A 21291-nucleotide genomic window follows, 5' to 3' on the forward strand; every position below is an offset into this window, starting at 1 on the left:
CATATTTCTTGCTTCGTGAGACTCTTGGAGTTACGGAAATTCAATATGCAATGTAATAGTATATTGATATTGAAATAAACGCGAATATATTTGGCTGACACTTGTCAGGGGTGGTGAATACTAATATAGTAATCTCTAATACAATTCGGGTTTATTTCAATATGAATATACAACTCAGCTGTATATTTCTTACTGTAGGGTATGGGGAGAGAATTGCGAATAGAATAGGTCAGGAATGGCATCGATTCAAGTCTGCATTACTTTTATGCTTGAAATCGTCACAGGCACTGAGTGAAACAACCATCGTAGTAGCAACTAAATATATTTTCGAAGATTGTACCATGCAGGCCTACCTATTTATAAGAGTTACTTAGTCGTTTCGCTTTGGGCGCGAAGATGTATTGCAATATCGAAAGAAGCCCACCACCCATTACCTGTCAAAAGATCTGCTTTTCGAAACTATTTGGTTGAATAGCTATCCGACTTCAATTTTCTACTTCCACTATTGAAGTATTTTTACACGTCTTGAAAATAGCTAGGCCTACTTCTACTTGTAATTGAATAGAAATTTATGGCGTCTAATCTACTCGAGTTACAGTTGTGATCAAGGTAATACGCGCCACCACTTCCGTATGTATTTAGGCTTGGTAGTTTTAGCCTGGCATCGGCGTAACAAGACCAGTAGCATCATTCTTCGAAGTAATTTTGTCATGGCACTGAGTCATAGCCGCTAGAAAGAGCGCTGAAATGGCAGATTCCACAGTTAATTCTTCAATGAGTTTGGTACACTTGACAAGCGACGCAGTACCGCATTCGGAATACTCATCTGCGAAAAGTAAGTTTTGTCTTTCTCGAAATAGCGCATTCAATCAAACTCCGTACCAGGGGGTGATGATCTAGTCATGCAATGTGCATGTATTGAGCTATATCTACATCGGATAAATGGTACTCGTAAATTCTGTGTACGGAAAGGAAAGGACGTAGTTTATTTTTGTCCTTGATGTTTTTGCGGCATATACACCGACTCATGATATAGGGGAGATGTGGTACCGATGGATCAAAAATTGGAAAATGATCGCTGGCCCCAAAATGTTCAGCCGAAAACATCAGATCTTTTGCTGGCTCTTCACTTTGATACAAGCTCTACCTATCGCGCACATATACATGAATATCCGTCTTTTCAAAAAATATTTATGGACGTTCAAAATTTGATGCTCGAACGTATCATCGGTCCCCACCCGGTGGGTCCAATGGCACACGACCCGGGGACCTATGACACATATACCCTAAAAAACTCAAACGTGTCAACTTTTCTTGCTCAGTATTATATTCTAAGCTACAGCAAGCCAAAGAAGAATGTTTGGTCGCAACCGTCAAAAAATAGAATGAATATTAAGTCAAATGTTGTCATAAAATCACGTTTCGATTTAGGCTCGAACTTATAAATTTGAGGGTACATACATATTGCCCGAAAATCGACAGTGTGACTTCCAAATACCTCGTTACAGCGATAAAACATCATATGCAATTATCACATAAAGATTTTCTTTACGTAGGCATGTTTCACTTGTTTCATGATTAGTATGCTTGATTATTTTGCTTGACTTGGCTTTTGTATCATCGGTCCCCACCCTACGAATTTTATACATGAATGGAAAAAATTCCACCCAAGGAAGGCACTGAAAAAAATCATAGGTGCTATTATATAGCCTGATACAAGCCCTACACTTCACAATAAAAATGATTGCTGGTTTGTTCGTGTTGAAGGTTACAAAGAAAAATGTATATGTCGATTTAAATTTAGTTTACACCCCCAAAAACAAAACACATCTGTGAGAGACCCCATAACTCGCGCACGTCGAATTTTTTTGTATGTGAGGAAAGATTTTGCCAGCATGCAACTGTAGACAAGTTCACGGAGTGTAATCATGGAATTATCATAGATAATTTTCAAAGTATTTTCGGTCCCAGTGATCCATCGGTACCACATCTCCCCTTCTTACACACGATCTGCGCATATGCATATTATGAGTGCATGATGTGCATATGCCGCTGGACAAGGAAGTGCAGATATAGCCTTTACGACTTTCTAAGTCATGCACCACCCCTCCATGCTATCCCAGTAATGCATGAGCGCCAAGCAGGGAAGCCACGGATACCAGTGTTACTAATCAGGTCTTTGGTCTGACCCGGCCGGGAATCGAACCCACGACCTACCGATCAAGAAGCCGGACGCTTAACCATTACGCTATCCTGATCGGCTATCCTGTACGGACGTCAGTAAGGAGCTTAATCGTAATTTTACGTTGTTATCTTTCAGTCTATGGATACGGCACAGCAAGTGTGGCGATCATTAGCTGCCTATCATTGCTGGGAATATCACTTTTCCCAGCCCTTAAGAGTCGACATCACGAATACTTTGTTCAGTTTTTCATCGCCTTTGGTGCAGGCACAATGACTTCCGACGCGCTTATTTACGTTATACCTGATGTAAGTGGTGCGACAAATGATGTAACAGCCTGCAAGGCAGATTCCATGGACCATAATACAAAGTCAACCAAAAATCGTTTGGCAGGCACTCGGAGTTGACGATCAAGGAAATGTTGTTGCTTGGAAAATGTCTGTTGTTTATGGAGGGATATTGTTATTTTTCATTTTTGAGAATGGTCTGAGGGTGTGGAAAAAGCATCGAACAAACATGCCATTATTGGCATCGAAGGTAAGAGCCAGTTTGTAACATCCGCACGGTCGCGGTAGAGAGTCACAATGCGTTCAAAAGTGGTTGCTGTGTGGAATCAAATGACCATTTTACACATTTTGAGAAACTTCTCTTTTCATTTTCTTTCGGACATATATCTTGGACACGTTTATCTTTGAAACAATGTCACAAACATGAACATGACCAAGATATGGCCGAAAAATTATGAAAATTCTACCGCGTCAATATATGCTTACCAAAATTCGAGGCGGATTGTGGAAGTTCCAGGGCCACTAGCGGAATAAAATTTATATTTTCGTAATCAGTGCAGAGTCAGCTTTCGATTGATACCCACTTCACCAAATTTAATGCTCGGCAAGCCGGTCAAAAATGACCGTTAAATTGCCTGTAGCCAAATGGAAATTGTGACGTGATACAATTTCACTGAGGCGTGAGATTTGCTTGTGTCGACACCATATAGGACACTATGCTCCTACAGTCTGCATTAGGCCTATTTCCTCAAATATAGCAACAGGGACTGGGATCAAACACCGAATCCAATTAGCGGTAAAGTGAGAACTGGTTCGCTGATTAGCAACGGCACTTTGTTGCTGTTAACAGGGCTGGGTCCGATTAATAAACTACGCAGAGGTGTGGCGAACTCTACGGCTTGAAATACCTACGATAACCTATAAGTTTCTACGATTGTGCCAGATCATAAATTCTAAATCATATATTGATGATCTGATTTTTTCCTGGCGGGTGATTACGAAATTTCAGGCAGAATCAGAAGCCCAGAAATCGGTCGAGTTTACATCATTTCGTAACATCCAAGCTGCTGGTGATGGAACAGAAGCAAACGGGGGAAACATCAATGACATTAAGCTTACAGTAAGCAAAGTGATGAATATGATATGTTGTTTTTCACTGTGTATATAGCCTTTTTCAATAAGGCAAACTTAACTAACCGATTCAGGATCAGTTACGATTTAATCTGAATTCAAAACCAGATTTTATTTCGTATTATATCTATTTCATAGAGTTTGAAATGATAAGAAATGCTAGATGCAAAGACATTTACGGATTCGCAGAAATCGTAAATCAAAATCCACCTTCTTCCATCTTCTAAGTATCCAAATCCGATTTTAACTTGTAATATTAAGCCTACTCCTTTCTCTGCTTACCATAGGCAGAGTTAACATAACTCTACGTAATTTTATCCCGTTTTCCAAGATCAAATTATTCCGGGAAATTCTAAAGCAGATCAGTGACAAACTTTTCTACAACATTTACAGAACCAAGCTAACCGACACGAGGAAGATTGGGAGAGAAGCCCAAAACTTTGCTGGTGTAGGTTTTGCAGTTTGAGTCTGCATTTTTATTATGATCGCATTTCAAACAAATGTTGTTTGAAAACACTTTGCTTAAACATGTTTTAAACAGTGTTTTAAAACAATGCCTTCAAACACATTTTTTTTCAAGCGTATAATTATGCCATAATTCTGTTGAATATTTTCGGAAAAAACAGGTAGCATGAACCTATAACAGACGATTTGCGCTTGATACAGTCGACCTATACGATAAGGAACGGTTGGAACCCTCGAAATCGTCGTCGGTTCAAAGATTATATCACGTACATATAGTTGGTACCATAGGCGCCGAGTTACGGGGTGGCGGGGTGGCGCAGCCACCCCATGAAACATTTATGGGGTGGCGGCCACCCCATACAATAAGATTAATAGCCCGCCGTCTGCGATTTCAAATCATCAGCGCTGTCAATTATCGAGTCCGTGATAGCGCGTGAATGCCAACTATTCACCATTAACCGATACGCGCGCGAATAATTGAATACGCAGCTTCGTTGTCGACGACGAACTAGAGCTTAAAACGCCCCAATAAATTGTAATCCGTGATTAGTAATCAGACAATCGAAGCCACCTCGTTTACGACGTCGATTTCGACACGCTTGCGCTAAGAAACACCATCTTCTCTCTCGACCAGACGAGCGAATTCACGTTCTCCTTCTCTTAATAAATTGTAGTTGCGCCCATATTCGTTTACAAAATAATTCTTGAGTTAGTTCCGTGATAGTCTCTTTAATTGGAGGTTTGGATCGCGAAATAGGACAGTGTGTTTGTGTATGCCTGCGAATTGAAAGTCATTCCTGCGCAAAGTGCGCATATTCATTATTCTAACAAAGGTTTTGCCAACTTTTATCGCGAAATGCAACAATGCAGCTCAAACCTCGTTATAATGAGCAAACAATTGTCGCGATGTCAGACTTGGAACACCATTGTGCTGAACGCTAGTTGGGGAATTACTGATTAGATGCGCGCTTTCTCGTTTGCTGTCTTGTCTGCTTTATACATTCGTATTCCCTCGGTGTCACTTGTCAGTGTTTGATTTGTTTTTAATACTGCGCATTGTGCAGTGCACGACGTTGAATTACGTTGTCAAAAATTGATGCAGCACGAAATTCTCGGTGGCGCAAACTTTGAATTTATTCGATTAGTTTGAACGGGAACCTTCTATGCTCCAATAAAGTTCATTGCTGGACGGACTCTATCGAGCAAACCATATCGCGGATCGAATTTCAAACCTTTGGGATATGTATTCTCTATTGATAAGGTCGCGGCATGCGCCCGTATTGCTCTTACTGCAATAATACCTGGATAATTGAAAGCCCACCATTTTACCATCAAATTCGACTGGCTGATCGGGGCCTACGTAGGCCATAGGCCCCGGGCTGATATTAACCAGTGCATTGTCGTCATAAAAACCCCAGGTGCGTAGCCAGGGAGTTTCTCATTTATATTTAGAAATCCCATCCTTTTGAAATGCCAACTTACTAATTCGTATTATCGATGCTGCGTACTGCAAATTAGCGAGAATCATTTGTATGCGAAATGGGTCATCGATATCTCATGTGCAATATCGTCGGTGGTTTGATTTAGCGCGTCCGCATACAGGCCTGCTACCGTCTTCAGAAACACTTTCGCCAAACAGTAACTATCTCTGCGTGTAATATTGTTTGTGTTTATGTATCTTTTTGATTAAAACTTATGCCCGCGTCTGAACAAATTGTGCTCGTTGTCATTGCCGAAACTGGGTATTTAGGTATGACTAGCGCACCCTGTAATTGTAATTATTGCGGGTTTGCGGCATGTCTGCAATTTCATTATCGGCGCAACTTTGCCGGCCGATTGTAGTACAGTCCGCTAAAATTGATCACTAGTATGTATTTCGCGCAGCGTACTGATGCTGATTTCAGCAAACTAACGATACTTATTAGATGTACAAATTCGACCTCATCGTTAGAAACGTAGATTTCATCGCGCGATCTGAGAAACACCATCTCTTATCGCGATTTGACGACCAAGTATACTTCCAGCGTCAACCTTCTACAAATTAAAGTGCATTATTTGCATCGACGAGTCCCGCAAGCCGCGTTTAAAATATTTTGTGAACCATTTTCGTGATAAACATTCTCGGAGCGCAAAGTTGAACAGTGATTTATTGTGTGTGTCTGCTAGTTGGAATTTATTCCAGTGCCCATAATATTAATTCAATTATGCTTTGCGAACGTAAATCGGGAAATGCAGCGATGAAGTCAAAATCGATGTTTTAATCAGCAACCAATTGTCGCGATTCGAGCTACTCAATAGTGAGTAAAAACCCATTGTGTTGGCGGTAAGGGAGATTGACCGCGCGCGTTTGTAATGATGATTCTTGTCTGTCTTTCGGGTTCCAGAATTGTCGCGCTGTGTTGCTGCTCAGTCCAGCGACGAATGCCAAGTGCGCGGCAATCAATGACCTAATTTTGCAATCATCTCAGCGGGAGATCGCGTCGCGTTGCATTGTGCGATGCGATATGCGTGCACAGACGAATCTCGCTAATTGGTCGCGGGCCCGCGTAACACTGATAATACGGCTTGTTGAATTGCAACTGAATATTAGCGCCAGAATGGCCATTTCAAAAGGAAGGGGTTTTGCGTGTCAAAAGGAGGGGGTTTCGACACCCCTGGCTACGCGCCTGCCGCCACCCCACGCAAAAATAAAAGTCGGCGCCTATGGTTGGTACGGAATGGGTGTTTTGATGATGATGGCCGCCCACCGTATATTTTCAATTATAATTCACAAGGAACCATTACACCAAAAGTAACCGACTTTTACTTCATAGTTGAAGATTAGTGACATCATGGCTAAAACATGTAAAACACTTGTTGTAAACATGATTGTTTTAATTGATTTTTGTTTTAAATACAACCCTATCTCTATTACATTGTACACTGTACACAGGCTTCACCACTATTGTATTTGCGATATTCGTTGGAGACATCGTACACAACATAGCCGATGGCATAGCTATAGGAGTTTCATTCTCATCGTCGGCAGCCGATGGCATTGGGACGTCTATCGCTGTTTTATGTCACAAAATACCTCACGAATTCGGTACGTCAATTTTAGAAAACACTCATTTTAGGCCATTTATCCGCGAAAATCCGATGTTGTCATTATCACTCCAGGGGATTTTATAATTCATCTCAAGAATGGAGCCTCTAAGTGGCAGGCAATTGGACTTAATGTAATCGCGACATTCTCTGGCTTTATTGGGTTGTACATTGGCATCGCTCTTAGTCAAGATGATTCATTGCGGCAGTGGCTATTGGCAACCCTCGCTGGCATGTTCCTTTACATCGCGTTGGTCCAAGTGGTAAGTTGTTTTTGGTACTCCCTCTGTCTAGCGTGCTGTTGATAAACGTTACGTGAGATACGGTGTTTTGGTAGAGAAAGAGCTTTTATATATTTGTTCTTCGGTAGAATTAGTTACTATTAGGCCTATATATCCTTAGATAAAGGAGGTTTTTACACAATGATCGCTGATCAGAAGGAAGAATCGTTTTTCAGATTGTTGAATTGGCGCATCACACATCTATTCATCTAGTGATCCAGTTCGTTATTCAAGTTTTTGGACTTCTCGTTGGTTGGACCGTCATACTCCTTCTCAGGATCTACAAACAGGATATTGAAACAAGTCTTAGCGGATAAAATACGAAAGCGTTCCCGGCGCAGCAATTATCAGACTTCGATTGAACTATTATATACAACTGCTTGATAAACACGCATAACTTGAATATATTTATCGGCATACAGTTATTGTGTCTTGAAGTGGTGCGTTTCTTCTTTTTAGGCGTTGCACACCACGACGACAGATTACAAGTGATGAATTCATTGAATTTCGCACTTCTTCAATTTGTTCAGTCGTACTATCGCTTCTCGCTATTTCCAAGGTATCAGCTGCGGTTGTAGCTCGGTTCACCTACGTCTGCCCTTACAGGTGCACTGCAGACGGCGGCGATAAAAAAACTCAGACAATGCTAGTCAGCGCTCGAGATTACTGGACCACGATCTGATATATTGTCCACGTCTTGCGTCACATGCCACATCATTTTGTCTTCTATTACTCTTCATTAAGTGTCCCACGTCCATGCGTCTTCTGACATCGCCTAGGCCAGTGGTTCCCAACCTTTTTCGTCTTGTGGACCCGTAAACAACATTTGAGCTGAATTTACCCCCTAAAAGTTTCCCGCTGACTAAAATGGTGCTTTTTAACGCACAACCATTTGTTGACTGAGCAATATATGCCCAAACTATGTCGAATGCGGACCGCATTACGCTTTGGTAGAGTACCGCGGACTACTTCCGTATGTAATATTTAATGCTAGGTGTACTGTTATTTGGAAAATAACTATAGATCAGAAGAAATCAGGTCGTCAAACGAAAAATAAATCATCAAGTTCACTTGCAATGGCCTGAAGTAGAATATACGAATTTCATATGTTTTTCACGTTAGCTCAGATTTTGGCTTAAAAAAGGTGAAAATTTTCACTAACGGCCTTGTGCTGAACTCGGCATGACTTTTTTCTCTGCTTGTCGAGAGGGTGTCGCGGGCCCAACGAAATCGGCTCGCTTTATCATGGGGTGGAATTTCTACAGAAAGCATTTACACAGTGTTCCCATATGTTGGAATCGGGTAAGGAAGACACTTTTACCAAATCGGAAAATTTAGTTGATCAAGACCGATTTCGCTATTTTCGCTAGCAAATTTGGTGAGATGACTAAACAAAAAGGTCATCACTTTCATTCGATCCCATTTTACACACTTTTTACTTAAATTTAGTGGTGTTGACTAAACAAAGGTATTCATTTTCGATCGTACCACGAATTCCCCGCTCGAACGTACGTCTTTGCTATTTAGAGTCATTTATGCCCATTGCCTATTTTCACTCTAATCTGTCCATTATCCTAGCTGTGGAAGCTGTCAAGGAGGACGAATTGTCAAAAAAGAGGACGTTTAGGCGTCCTCAGAGGACATTTTCAAAAATCTTAAAAAGGAGGACAAATCCTCCTGAAGGAGGACGTACATGGTCACCCTACACCATGGGTGGGCGAACTTTTCAGCTCGCGGGCCGCAATCAACATCTGAATCCATTCGCGGGCCGCACTATGTTAAATTTGGATTAGCAAAAGCGCAATATTTTTATGTAATAGGAACCGAGGGATAATGGAGATGATATCCATATTTATAACTAATCAAATAATTATTTACACTCGTCAGAAACATAGACAATAATTTTTAAAGCTGGTCGTCCTCAATAAGCAATTTGGCAAAATTTTGGACGAAAGGCGGCTGTGTCAATGTTTATAGAAGATGATGAAAAATTTAAATCTGCGAGGATCGATCTATTTATCGATTTGCTGATTCTGCTTTTGGTTTACCTCCAGGACAGGCATTGCTGACAGCATCAAAACCATGCTCCCTTAATTATACGCTTCTACAATATATAGTTAATAGAAATTACTTCTTCACATATCGATGACATATCTATACCTAACACACGCGCGAATAGGTGTCGCAAATACAGTAACAAAAGTAATAAAATTGCTGGAGTTACCAGTTTTAGATCTCACTCATGATCCGAATTATGTTATCTCCGTTTTGAATTTCTGTGATGTTTACCAAGTGAAACCTTTGAAAGTGCGTGGGCTTTGAGATCAGGCTATACCACGTCAGCAATGAAATAAACACCATAGTAAAGCTTATCTATCATTGTCACGAGGAGAAAAGGCTTTCGCGGACCGCACAAAACGGTGTTCCGGGCCGTAGTTTGCCCATCCCTGCCCTACACATACGTATAATAGCCAAAAGATACATACAATTGTAAAGAACTAGTTTCATACTTAACAGTTCTACAATAGTAATAAAATAAAAACTTGTGAGCTCCGTGCTATCTTCCAATACAACCCTAAAGTCTGATTCCCTCCCGAAAGTTTCAACATTCCCCCCATGGGGCGAGAGTGTATGAAGAGTGCGAGAGCGCGAGAATGACAAGCCGTCCGTGGAAGCAAAGACACTGAAATTTATCAAATGCATTGTCGTGGCGTACTATAGGCCTGAATAGGCGGTAAGCGCTACTGTCGTTGTCATGTAATAGTAATAATAATACTCTGATAAACATTTAATATACTGAACTGAACTGCTACGGTTCTTGATGCTATCTACTGTACCAATCGCTGCCTGTATTTAGTTATTTTTTACTTTTGGAAGTACAATACTTCAATATAGGCCAGTGGCGGCTCGTCCTATAGGGCAACTGGGGCATTGCCCCACCTAAAATCCTGTTCAATAACAATTCTTTACCATTTACAGACGCACACCAATCTATATATACCGACATCACAGCGAAAATCGTATTCTTCTTGTGCTTTCGCTTGTAAATGCCCATATATAGCGAAGTCTGCGAAAATCGAATTCTCTTCTGTGTTTTCGCTTTGCGAATGCCTAGCCGGGGCATGCCCCGGTAGCGCTCATAACAAGCTTTCACTGTCTATTCTCTCCAAGCCGCGCACAATACAGAAACGGTGATTTACTCTCTCCTATTAATAAAATTACCGAGCAACCGGGGCAAAATAGCTCTGTGCCCCTAAGGTGTGATGTAACAATCGTATCTATAGCTGAACTCGGTTACCGTCATATGCGTTTAGTCGACCTTTGCTGGTATAGGTTGATTTTGATGGTGTTTCACACCATGAAAACTCTTGAAACTTGGTATGTCATGTCGTGATGGTGGTATTTAACACTGCCCCGAGTTTCAGGGTTTCTACTTAAAGTTTAGGGTAGTAATTCCGTTTCCGAAGTTGAGTGTGTGCTGATCCGTCATGTATCGCAAACAGATTTTACTCAAAAGCCGGTATTGGTATCCATTGATTTTGACGATGTTCAATACTGAGATCGGCTATGACATTTGGCACAGTAAGTCTTAATGTTAGTATCGAACGCTGTACCAAGTTTCAAGTTTGTCACTGAACTGTGTTAGTGGTAATTTCGTTTCCTGATTCGAGTGAGAGCTGACTCGCCATTTATCGCCAACAGATTATACGCAAAGCCGGTATTGGTCTCTATTGATTTTAACGATGCTCCTTACCTAGATCCGTCATAAGCTTTTGCACGGTATGTCTTAATTTTAGTATCGAACGCTGTGCCAAGTCTCAAGGTTGACACTCAACGATTAGGGCAGTAATTTCGTTATCAAGGTCGAGTATGGTGGAGATGTGCTCCGATCTGACACTTTAGCCTACAACGCGGTATTGCGGATTTCACGCAAAAGCCGGCGTATCTGCGGCAACGTTAACTGAGATGATGATATCATTCTCAGTTTGCATTAAAATATTTACTTTGATATTATATTCTCCAATGTCGATTTCACCGTGAAATTGTGGCCTTCAAGCCATTTGCTTACAAACCCCTGTCAAGCGCGATAGCTATTTCGTTTTCGATGGCGGCTAACAGCTGATCACTTGATCAGCCTATTCCTCAGTAAATTTTACGCAAAATTCGGTGTTGGTCTGTTCGCATTAATTTTGACAGTGTACCATACCGAAAAGGGCCATGAGGCCACTTCTCGATGATGTCATGTAACAGTGTACTGAGTTTACGGCTTTCATCCACGTATTTATTCGGTAATATATTTTCCAAAGGCGATTTCGCAGCAGACCTATAGACAGTAATAAAGCCGTATGTCGTGTTACAGTCTCCAGTTTCAAGGCCAAAATCTCCTATGCTGTACCGAGACCGAATTTCCTAAGCTGCTATTCTTAGTTCTTCAGAATGATGTTTTGGATTCCATATGACAGGCCCAATCTATGAGATAACAATTACGTATCTGTCCGAACTCGTTGACCTTTCCAATTAGGCTTACGCAATCTCTCGAGTTATAGTCATTTCCATTTCTGCAGATAATTAGTCAGGTCTAGTGCGAACATGAACCGTGTTGAATCTTTGTTCCGTACGCCGTTTACGCGGTTACCACCAGAGGTGGTCAGTAACGAAGTACTTCTACTTTTTTGAAGTACTCAAGTAGTTTTCCTCTACTTCTGGTACTTACTCAAGTAGATCTGATTTTATCTACTTCTACTTCTACTCGGTAATATTTTGTGATCTACTTACTTACTTTTCGCTATTTTCAGTTTGTCAAGTAGAAGTAGTTTAATCCCCAATACTAAAGATAGCCTGAGGAATTTCGGGGCTGTTTTCACGCAGTACCAAAGTTTAATATTCATGAAAGTCAAGTAAAGACCAGAAATTTTGTTGCGCTTCCTGCGTAATAGTTATGGATTGACAAATATGTTTTTACGAGAGTATCAGTGAATATAATTTAGGTACTGGATTGCTTGGTTCCGCTCACACCGCATTGTCGCCCATATCAAATATTTCATCACAGTATATATGGCCCACCATAACGTTTGAAACTACCGTTTCGCAATCTAGCAATTACGTATCATATCGTAATCTAGCAGCCCATGACCTGTCCTGCTAATCTGGAAAATGTGGCTTTTTTTTAAACGTTACACCTGTTTTAGCAGTTCACCTTTGAAGCTTTATGGACAAAAGACAAGAAATATATTTTCCGATTTTTAGAAGTGGTATTTGTATTTCACTTTTAATTCTGAGTATCATACTTTCAGTTCTAGTTACTTTCAGTTCTTTTGTCTGCAGAACACAGGCGTACATGTTGAAACATAAAAGCAAGTGTAGTAATGCCTCTATCTTACGAAAATAAAAGCTACACCAAATATAGATTTTACGATCCACGATATTTGTTATTAACGTATACTAATCGCGCAAAATGTTGAAACCGTATCCGATACAACTTCTCCGTATTGCTCTTTGCCTAAACTTGGTGCCTTATAATATGGGGTAGGGTGCCATGCCATGATATTCTCTAAAACGGGGTCTTCTAGTAAACAAAGGGTGAGTATCGCATTTTCATATCAATGCTATAATTTGCATCTCATCTCCTCGGATGCATCAATACGAATCAAGCTCTCTGCACCTTCTGCAAGCTCAATTTGCAGCTTACAGTCCGTGCGAACGAATTAAGACTGTTTTCAAAACTACTTACTTACTTGAGTAGATTTAAAGTCAGTCAATTCTACTTCTACTTCAAGTAGTTTTAGGTGGCTTATGAACGAAGTACTTCTACTTGTACTTGAGTAGATTTTGTCGTCGCTACTTCTACTTCTACTTGAGTAGGTTTTTTGACTACTTTGACCACCTCTGGTTACCACACTTCAAGTCACAGCTCACCGGCGCACCTCTCATGTGCCATACGTTAAAATCACTGTTGCCGGTATATTCATGTTACCGTACCATCATTAAGTTACGTGTTTACGTTGGAAAACGCCATTGCGACGTCATCTTGATAAAAAGTCGCTTGCGGCCCTTGCCCCACCACCCGATATTGTCACGAGCCGCCACTGATATAGGCTACTATTGAATTCGTCGCTCAAAGTCAAAGTTGTCAACAAGTGGAATCTGGCTGCATGTCAGATGTAGAAACCCTTAGTAAAGACCGCATATGAACATCAGTTAGCCTATATTGGGACGCAGCCTTGTCTTGTTAATGTAAATTTTTCATGGTGGAATATGTTGGCTTTCAAATGTATGTAGACCCGAACAGAACAAGTATACTTTCATGGCCACCTGTCTCAGGTTGGCAAACTTGGATTCATTCTGTGACGCATAAAATTTGTCAATACTTTATGCATAGTGTCCTATATGGTATGGACACGAGCAAATCTCACGGCTCACTGCGATTGGTCTATGTCACACTTTCCATTTGGACAAAGGTAATTTGACGGTAATTTTTGACTGACTTGCCGATCGCGAAAATTGATAAAATTGGTATTAATCGAAAGCTACCGCGGAACTGATTGCGAAAATATAAATTTTATTCTGCTCGTGGTCTTTGAACCCCGAAAATCAGCATCCAATGTTGCATTGTAACGGAGTTCGGTATTGTGACGCAACATTGCCGTCTGGAATAATACAGCGCAGCTGAGGAGCAAGTCCGCGCGAGAGTGAGAGTGTGAATGCGCAAATGCGCAATCGCTTGCGCAACAATGGCCAATGCGCTTGCGGTTTCCGCTGCTCCTCGCACCTGCTCCCTCCCATCTGTCACAATACCAAATTCCGTTACAATGCAACATTGGATGCTGATTTTGGGGAGTTCCAGGACCACGAGCAGAATAAAATTTATATTTTTGCAATCAGCACCGTGGTAGCTTTCGGTTGATACCAGCTTTATCAATTTTCGCGTTCGGCAAGTCGGTCAAAAATTAGCGTAAAATTGCCTTTGGCCAAATGGAAAGAGTGACGTAGACCAATCGCAGTGGGCCGTGAGAATTACTTGTGTCCACCTCCACACCGTATTGCGGACACTATGCTTTCAGATTAAAATTTCACTTTCAGGGTAGCACTCGGCGGGTCGCTTAAAATCCCGTCGCGGGCGTAATCGGACCTGCGGGCCGTCTGTTGTCCGCCCTTGAGCTATATCCATCTGCTCGCCTCGATTATTCGAATTTTCGTGCCTGTGACGTCATATTTGATGATGCGATTGTTGATATACAATGTTCTGTTCAATTATTATCCGCTAGTTGCTGACCCCTGACGAGTGTTAGTCGAGAATATTTTGGTTTACTTCAACATGAATATGCTATCCAATTGTGTATATATGTTCATTCATTCATATATTCTATCAGTTAAAAAGACCACAATTGCTATGGATATAGACTAATGCACCTGTTTGATGCGGGCGAGGTCAGACTAAAGACTCGAAAACTGGTATCCGCGGCTATTCTGCTAGGCGCTCAGCATCCACGGATAGTACGGTCGTATCGCATCTCCGTCGTCAAAGCATCTCGATGGTGCAGGCGAAAACGAATATCACCTCTCTCTCTCTCTCTCTCTCCCTCTCTCTCTCTCTCTCTCTAGATGACTCCAAGGTCGTATCGGTCAGTCCTATCCGATACCGAATACGGTACATGCGTGATTTTCTTTATCATCATTGTTTGTGGTCTGTTTGCTCTGTATTTCAATTGGACGGAAATAAAGACATTCTCTCTCTCTCTCTTTGTGGGTGGTGTAATGTATATACCGGATGACAACAGCATGAAATCGGTGTGAACCGGTTTGAATGTGGCGGTATTACATGGCGGGTTCTGGGAAAAGTTACAGCAACAACTCGATCTCATCTGCTGATTTACTTTAGACCAGGGGTCCTTGACCTTTCCTGATGTGCGGAACGCTTACTCTTATCTGCAAGCCTTTGCGGGACCCAAAATCTTCGTGGAGTCATAAAATCAACAATTTACCACATTACACATCTAATGCTACAGATTACCGGTGCATACAGAATGAACTGTGTATCAATAGAATATTAAAAGTAAAAAAAAAACATTACCGAATAATTTTCACACAAAATGAAAAGAATGTAATGAATATTATTATTGCAAATCAGCTGTTTCCTTTCAGATACCAGTTCAGAAAAGCGAGGCTTTCACCTTGGAAAATGTCATCTTATTGTTCGGTCGAAATGCAACAGCGCGATACCAATTGCCTAATTGCAAATGAGCTTATAATATGGGAGATCGATTCGGCATTTCAGAAGGTCGTGGTTTCAATTTGAACCCCAACCTCTCCAGCGTATGCTATACTGCTGCACAGGACGTACCACCACCACGCAGTCACAATTTGACCACTGATTGAGGCGTATTGCCTGCAACCAATGATGGCCAAGACGGGCGTGTCATCATATAAATCATTTGTATGGGTTGAGTGTGTGTCAGAGAGAGAGAGAGAGATGTGGTATTCTTTTTCGCCTGCACCATCGAGATGCTTTGACGACGGAGATGCGATACGGCCTTTATAGTAAGGTCATCTAGTCTGCACCCCCGGTTTTTTTCTCCTCCATGCTATCCGTGATTGCTGAGCGCCTAGCAGGATAGCCGCGGATACCAGTTTTCGAGTCTTTGGTCTGACCCGGCCGGGGATCGAACCCACGACCTACCGATCGAGAAGCCGGACGCACATCCATTACACTATCTCGCTCGGTCTTGGCTCTTGACCTTCACGAAACCCCTGAGACTGGCTCATGGAACCACTATTGTTCCGTGGAACACCAGCTAAGAACCACTGCTTCATCGCATTGCGCAATACGACCAGGAATCGTCGCAATAGAAACTAATAGTCCTTCGCTGCATAAAAGTTCATTAGTTCAGACAATAGGACCTATATGCGTAGTGTAGTGACGTGCGGTCAGGGGATGCCAGTGAGGTCGCGGGATGAATCCCCTGCCTTGTCAGATCATAGAGCGAATCAATATAACGTGCCTTTCTCCGCATGACGCTCAGCATATCCCGGATAACATGCATGGTCCAAGACTTAGAAAGCCTTGCAAAGCTATTTTTTTATCTGTTATGTATTTTATATGTTACGGTAATATTACCTACTTGGGTCAAATTGTTATTTTCTGCACTTTCGACAACGGAGGCCGTCCTTCACTAGTGTTGTTCTCTTTTGTTTACTTTTGTTTTATTTCCTTACTCGTTCCTCTGCTATTCGACGGAGAGAAAAAATTATTATTATTAATACTGTTTGGGTGACTCCGGCCTTGAAGACTTCGATCATATCGGGTCTTCCAGTCTACCACCATGTAATATATATTTGGGAAAATAAAAAAAATAATGTCATTATTGGACGTGTATCTCTGTGAACATTGCCCATACTGTATTTCATGTTTTGACGAATAAAAGAATTCTCTCTCCCTCTCTCTCTATCTCTTTCTCGCTCCTTGCACCTCCCTTGTACAGCTGCATATGCAGAGATCGTGTGTATGTGTATCATGTGTAGATAGGCTACATGATTCGGTGTATATCCCGCAAAAACATCAAAGACAAAAAATACCAGCGTCAGATTCCTATTCCTATTGTCGCCTGATTCCAAAAATACAGATATCAATAATGTCAGAGCACCAAAAGTCCTTCAAACCGCCAAGCAATGTGAATTTCGGCTTTGTTACGTATACAATGAAAGTGCGGTGAAACAATAGAAAGGTAAGGCACGAATTATTCTGCCTCACTGATTGCTTGCTAGCAATCCGGCATTCGCAGCGCAATGAAACCCGCGTGTACTCAGCGTGCACACGCTGGAAAACTATAAATAGAGACTGCCTCCACAGTGAAACAACGCACTGTCGGCTATTGACTTCTCGAACCGACGGTGCGGTATGAATCGCGAATGTTGCGGCGACCAACATGCAATGAAGAGCAGAATACATTCCTTTACTGGTGTAGCTGTTATGTATTTCCCATACCTACTTTCAATTGTGGATGTGTATTGCCTTCTTTCGTAGCTTGAGTGTGGAGAGCGCTAAGAAACAATAGATCGTGCCAAGTCAATCAGCAACCTTGTAGTTTATTTACGAAGTGACGCTGCCGTGTACCTAAAACTGTGTATCATTTCATTAATTGTGTGTCCAGAATACCAATTTTATCGCATATTTCAGCGCGACTAGTGTACTAGGCTTAACCTTCATTGTACCTCGTTTAATGTGTTATCTAAATCTGCTCAGCTATTTCCCGCTGTAGCTGGATGTGATTCCAAGGGAATCCGCCTCCCCAATCATGAACGTCGCCTTGATTTCCAACAGCCGGACTAAAGTCTGTAACCATTTACGTATGTTGTTAGTAATAGCGACATATTTAGTTTTGCACCTTCCTTTTTGGCAGAGGCGCCAGGCGATCCAGGTGCACTGCTCCGAACTGTTTGATTCCTGTTTTGCTATGTAGTATAGGCTATACTGCAAAAATGGGGGAGAATTATATGTCCTAAAACAGAACCGCTAGTTACTATCGTACCTTCTTACGCGCCCTGTGTGTGAACAGTGATAATGTGGTAAGAAAAAAGACGCCAATTGAATAAAATATCCTTTTGGCTTTATATATTTGTAATTCTTGTTCTAAAGGGGCCAATGCCTCACCAACTCTGGACCTCGCCGTACGTCACTGGTGTAGTGTATGATTACTTACATCTGTGCCACGGCCTTAGCCGATTGGGAGTTGATCCCACGTTCAGATGTTCATTTGTGTCGTTATGGTTCTCAAAATATTTTAATTCGGTCTTTCACATATATTTGTAGGCCTACCACCAGCAATCTTATGAATAATAATAATTGAATCGATAGATCTCATCTTCTCAGCCGATTTTGCCATAAGAGCCTACTGTTTCAAAAAGTTACATGGCAGTTATATTGCTTTGATAGCTATATCTCCTGATTAAATCAACAGCAGAAAAGTCACGAGCGAGGTAGGGGAGATGTGGTACCGATGGATCACTGGGACCGAAAATACTTGAAAAATTCTCCATGAAAATTCCATGATTACACTCCGTTAATTTGTCTACAATTACATGCTGATAGAATCTTTCCTCACATGCAAAAAAATTCGACCTGCGTGAGTTATGGGGTCTGGGACGAGTGATTTACGTTTTAGGGGGTGTAAAGTAAATTTGGATCGACATTTGCATTTTTCTATATCACCTTTCAGACTAACAAACCCGCCATAATTTTTGATATGAAGTGTAGGGCTTGTATCAGGGTATATAATGGCACATATTTTTTGAATCAATACCATCCTCGAGTGGACTATTTTCAAGTCAATTACAATATTTATGGGGTGGGGAACCTTTGGTACCATAGCCAAAACAAGCAAAATAGATGGACCAACTAATCACTTAACAACGGAAACACGCCTACATATATAGAGGCTGTATATCACAGTTATCTGTGGTGTTTTATCGCTTTAATACGAGGTATTTGTAAGTCAAAATGTCGATTTGCGGGTAATATTATGTGGCATTAATTTTGTAAGTTTGAGCGTAAATTAAAACATGATTTTATGCCAACATTTGAGTTGATATAATCTATTTTATTCTTGAAGGTCGCGACGAAACATTCTTCATTGGCTTGCTGTAGCTTAGCTTATAGTACACAACAAAACAAATCAACAAATTTGAGTTTTTGATCGTATGCCTCATAGGTCCCATGGTCGTGTGCCTTTGGACCCACCGGGTGGGGACCGATGACACGTTCGAGCAACAAATTTTAAACGATAATAAATATTTTTTGAAAAGCCGGATATTCTTCTAAATGTCCGCGATAGGTAGAGCTTGTATCGAAGTGTTGAGACAGCAAAAGATCTGCTATTATCGGCTGAAGATTCGAGGGCCAGAGATCATTTTGCAATTTTTGATCCATCGGTACCACGTCTCCCCTACTACTTATTAGCTCAGACGGCTGTTTCAGTGTATTCTGTTGTAAATGATTTCCCTCTCGATCTCTCTCCTCTTCCATTCCGTCATTCCCTACTCTCTTTCTCGCTCTTTTCTCGCTCTGCAGCAAACACCATTATTCTCTTGCAAATATGTACGTATTTGCTTTGATACGAAACGTTGCTATGCTATTTCTGGCAGTTAAATTTCAGTGGAGAAGATATACATTGCGCGTATGAATACCAGCGTGATGCAATGTGGGGTCACCGGGTCAGTCACACGAGGATTTAATATTTTCAAATCCGAATCCTAGATATCGTACCCGGATCCAAGTTCATGTCGGCTGTCCGGTCTGGTTAACGTTCGAACAAAAATTCAAAGTGAAAATCTAAATACTGGTTAGCAAAAAGCATAAAAATCTACTCCAAAATGCAATGAATTTCCATCCGTTTCCTGAAATAGTATATATTCCGGAAACTGCGGATCCTCATAAGTCAGTGGTTCTTTAACTTTATAGTCCGAGACCCAAAATCTGAGTTTTATGAACGACTTACGACCTCACTCATCCAATACTCAATTCTTAATGTTCGCATGTTACGTTTTTTCAGGCACTGATGAAGTATAGAGAAGGTGACATCCAGTTTTAGTACATCGTAGTTACATCGTCCTCTAAAGCATGAATTATCACAAAACACATTGATTCGGTGTAACTAATGTCACTCAAATGTCTACTACAGAACAGTTTCAATGAAATTGACTCTAACCAATGATTTTTACGGATATGCGCATTGAATAAAATGGTATGCCCCATAACATGCGAAGGCTGGTAAAGATGTAGCCAAAATCAGGATTTATATAAGTTTCCCTTTTGCGCAATCTAATAGTAACCTGTGTCGAGCCGATTGGCAATTAAAGGTGCAAACGTGACTGTGATGTCGGTGCTGGTTTAACCTCACAGTTCGACCACCAATGCGCTCTCTCGCTCTCCCTTTTAACATGCCTGTCTGTTTACCAATGCAAGCGATAGAGCATTGAAGATTAGGCTAAAAATTACAGGCAAACGTTTTTGAGTCCGTAAACCGAATTGAGTAATAAAAGGGTGGCGACATTTATATGAACAGAGCGTATTGTCATAAAAACTAGACTGCGTCGGTCACTTCTTAGCTGACCAACGCCCTTGAATTGAAAATGTACCACATGTAAACAGTGACTGTAGCAGATATCGCGCGAAACGAGCAGAGACGTTTTAATACCACTTTAACTGCGATAAATCTCAGCAAATTTAAGGATACGATATTTAGAATATACTTTGACGCGACACAAATGATACCCTTCGCGACCCATACTGATAGCGTAACTGTATAACATTTATAGAGCGCACGCCACGGTCGTATAGCAAAGACTTAAAGAGGAACACAAAACGTTGCTGGAGTAAGTTTAGCTGTTGATGGCACCTCAATTATTGAAAATTCACCAGAATATATTTTGAATTATTCATGTTCGGAACATCTGGTCAGTTATATCTTGCTTCACCGCACCTAAAGCTATATAAGGTTCTAGTTGACAGTCTCTGCCATTATTGCAATGGTTATTAACCGCGGTTCATATCAAACCCGAGGGTTTCGCTGATCCAGTCTCAGGGATTTATGGCGGAGATCAAGACTCAAGACACACACCCAACTCATATGACTCGTGGTAACACGCCCCTCGTCATTTTGTTCAGATAGAAAAAGAAAATCCAAATGAAAAATAGTAAATAAAATTTTTTCGGGGCCAATTTGTGTCAAATTCACACATTTCCAAGAAAGCTATATTCGAAGCTTTCTGGAATCACCGTCGCTTCTGTTTCTGAAGCATGCCGTGTTTGAAGTAAATTTAGAAGTGAGTCCACCTCGCCAGGTGATTCGCGCAGGCGGTGTCTTAA

The 21291-nt window shown here is 41.3% G+C and overlaps 1 protein-coding gene across 1 annotated transcript; it reads left to right on the forward strand.

The window, feature by feature from the left end:
* The first annotated feature begins 115 nt into the window (after positions 1 to 115).
* LOC145451005 (zinc transporter ZIP12-like) lies at positions 116 to 7935 on the forward strand. The gene is made up of 8 exons (XM_080329494.1): positions 116 to 835; positions 2321 to 2490; positions 2576 to 2719; positions 3479 to 3589; positions 3994 to 4048; positions 6998 to 7150; positions 7225 to 7412; positions 7607 to 7935. Exons 1-8 carry the CDS (start codon positions 748 to 750, stop codon positions 7745 to 7747), a joined length of 1050 nt encoding a protein of 349 aa, XP_080185620.1. The 5' UTR covers positions 116 to 747; the 3' UTR covers positions 7748 to 7935.
* The last annotated feature ends 13356 nt before the right edge of the window (positions 7936 to 21291 follow it).

Source organism: Botryllus schlosseri, chromosome 11, assembly GCF_051294905.1.
Source record: "Botryllus schlosseri isolate E-star chromosome 11, Bs_hap1, whole genome shotgun sequence".
Lineage (NCBI taxonomy): Eukaryota > Metazoa > Chordata > Ascidiacea > Stolidobranchia > Styelidae > Botryllus > Botryllus schlosseri.

Excerpts from the sequence above, each read along its gene's own strand:
- LOC145451005 (XM_080329494.1), top strand. The coding sequence starts at position 748 with ATGGCAGATTCCACAGTTAATTCTTCAATGAGTTTGGTACACTTGACA. Across the intron at positions 3,590-3,993 it reads TCAATGACATTAAGCTTACA|AACCAAGCTAACCGACACGA; the intron begins GTAAGCAAAGTG and ends CAACATTTACAG. Across the intron at positions 7,151-7,224 it reads CAAAATACCTCACGAATTCG|GGGATTTTATAATTCATCTC; the intron begins GTACGTCAATTT and ends TTATCACTCCAG.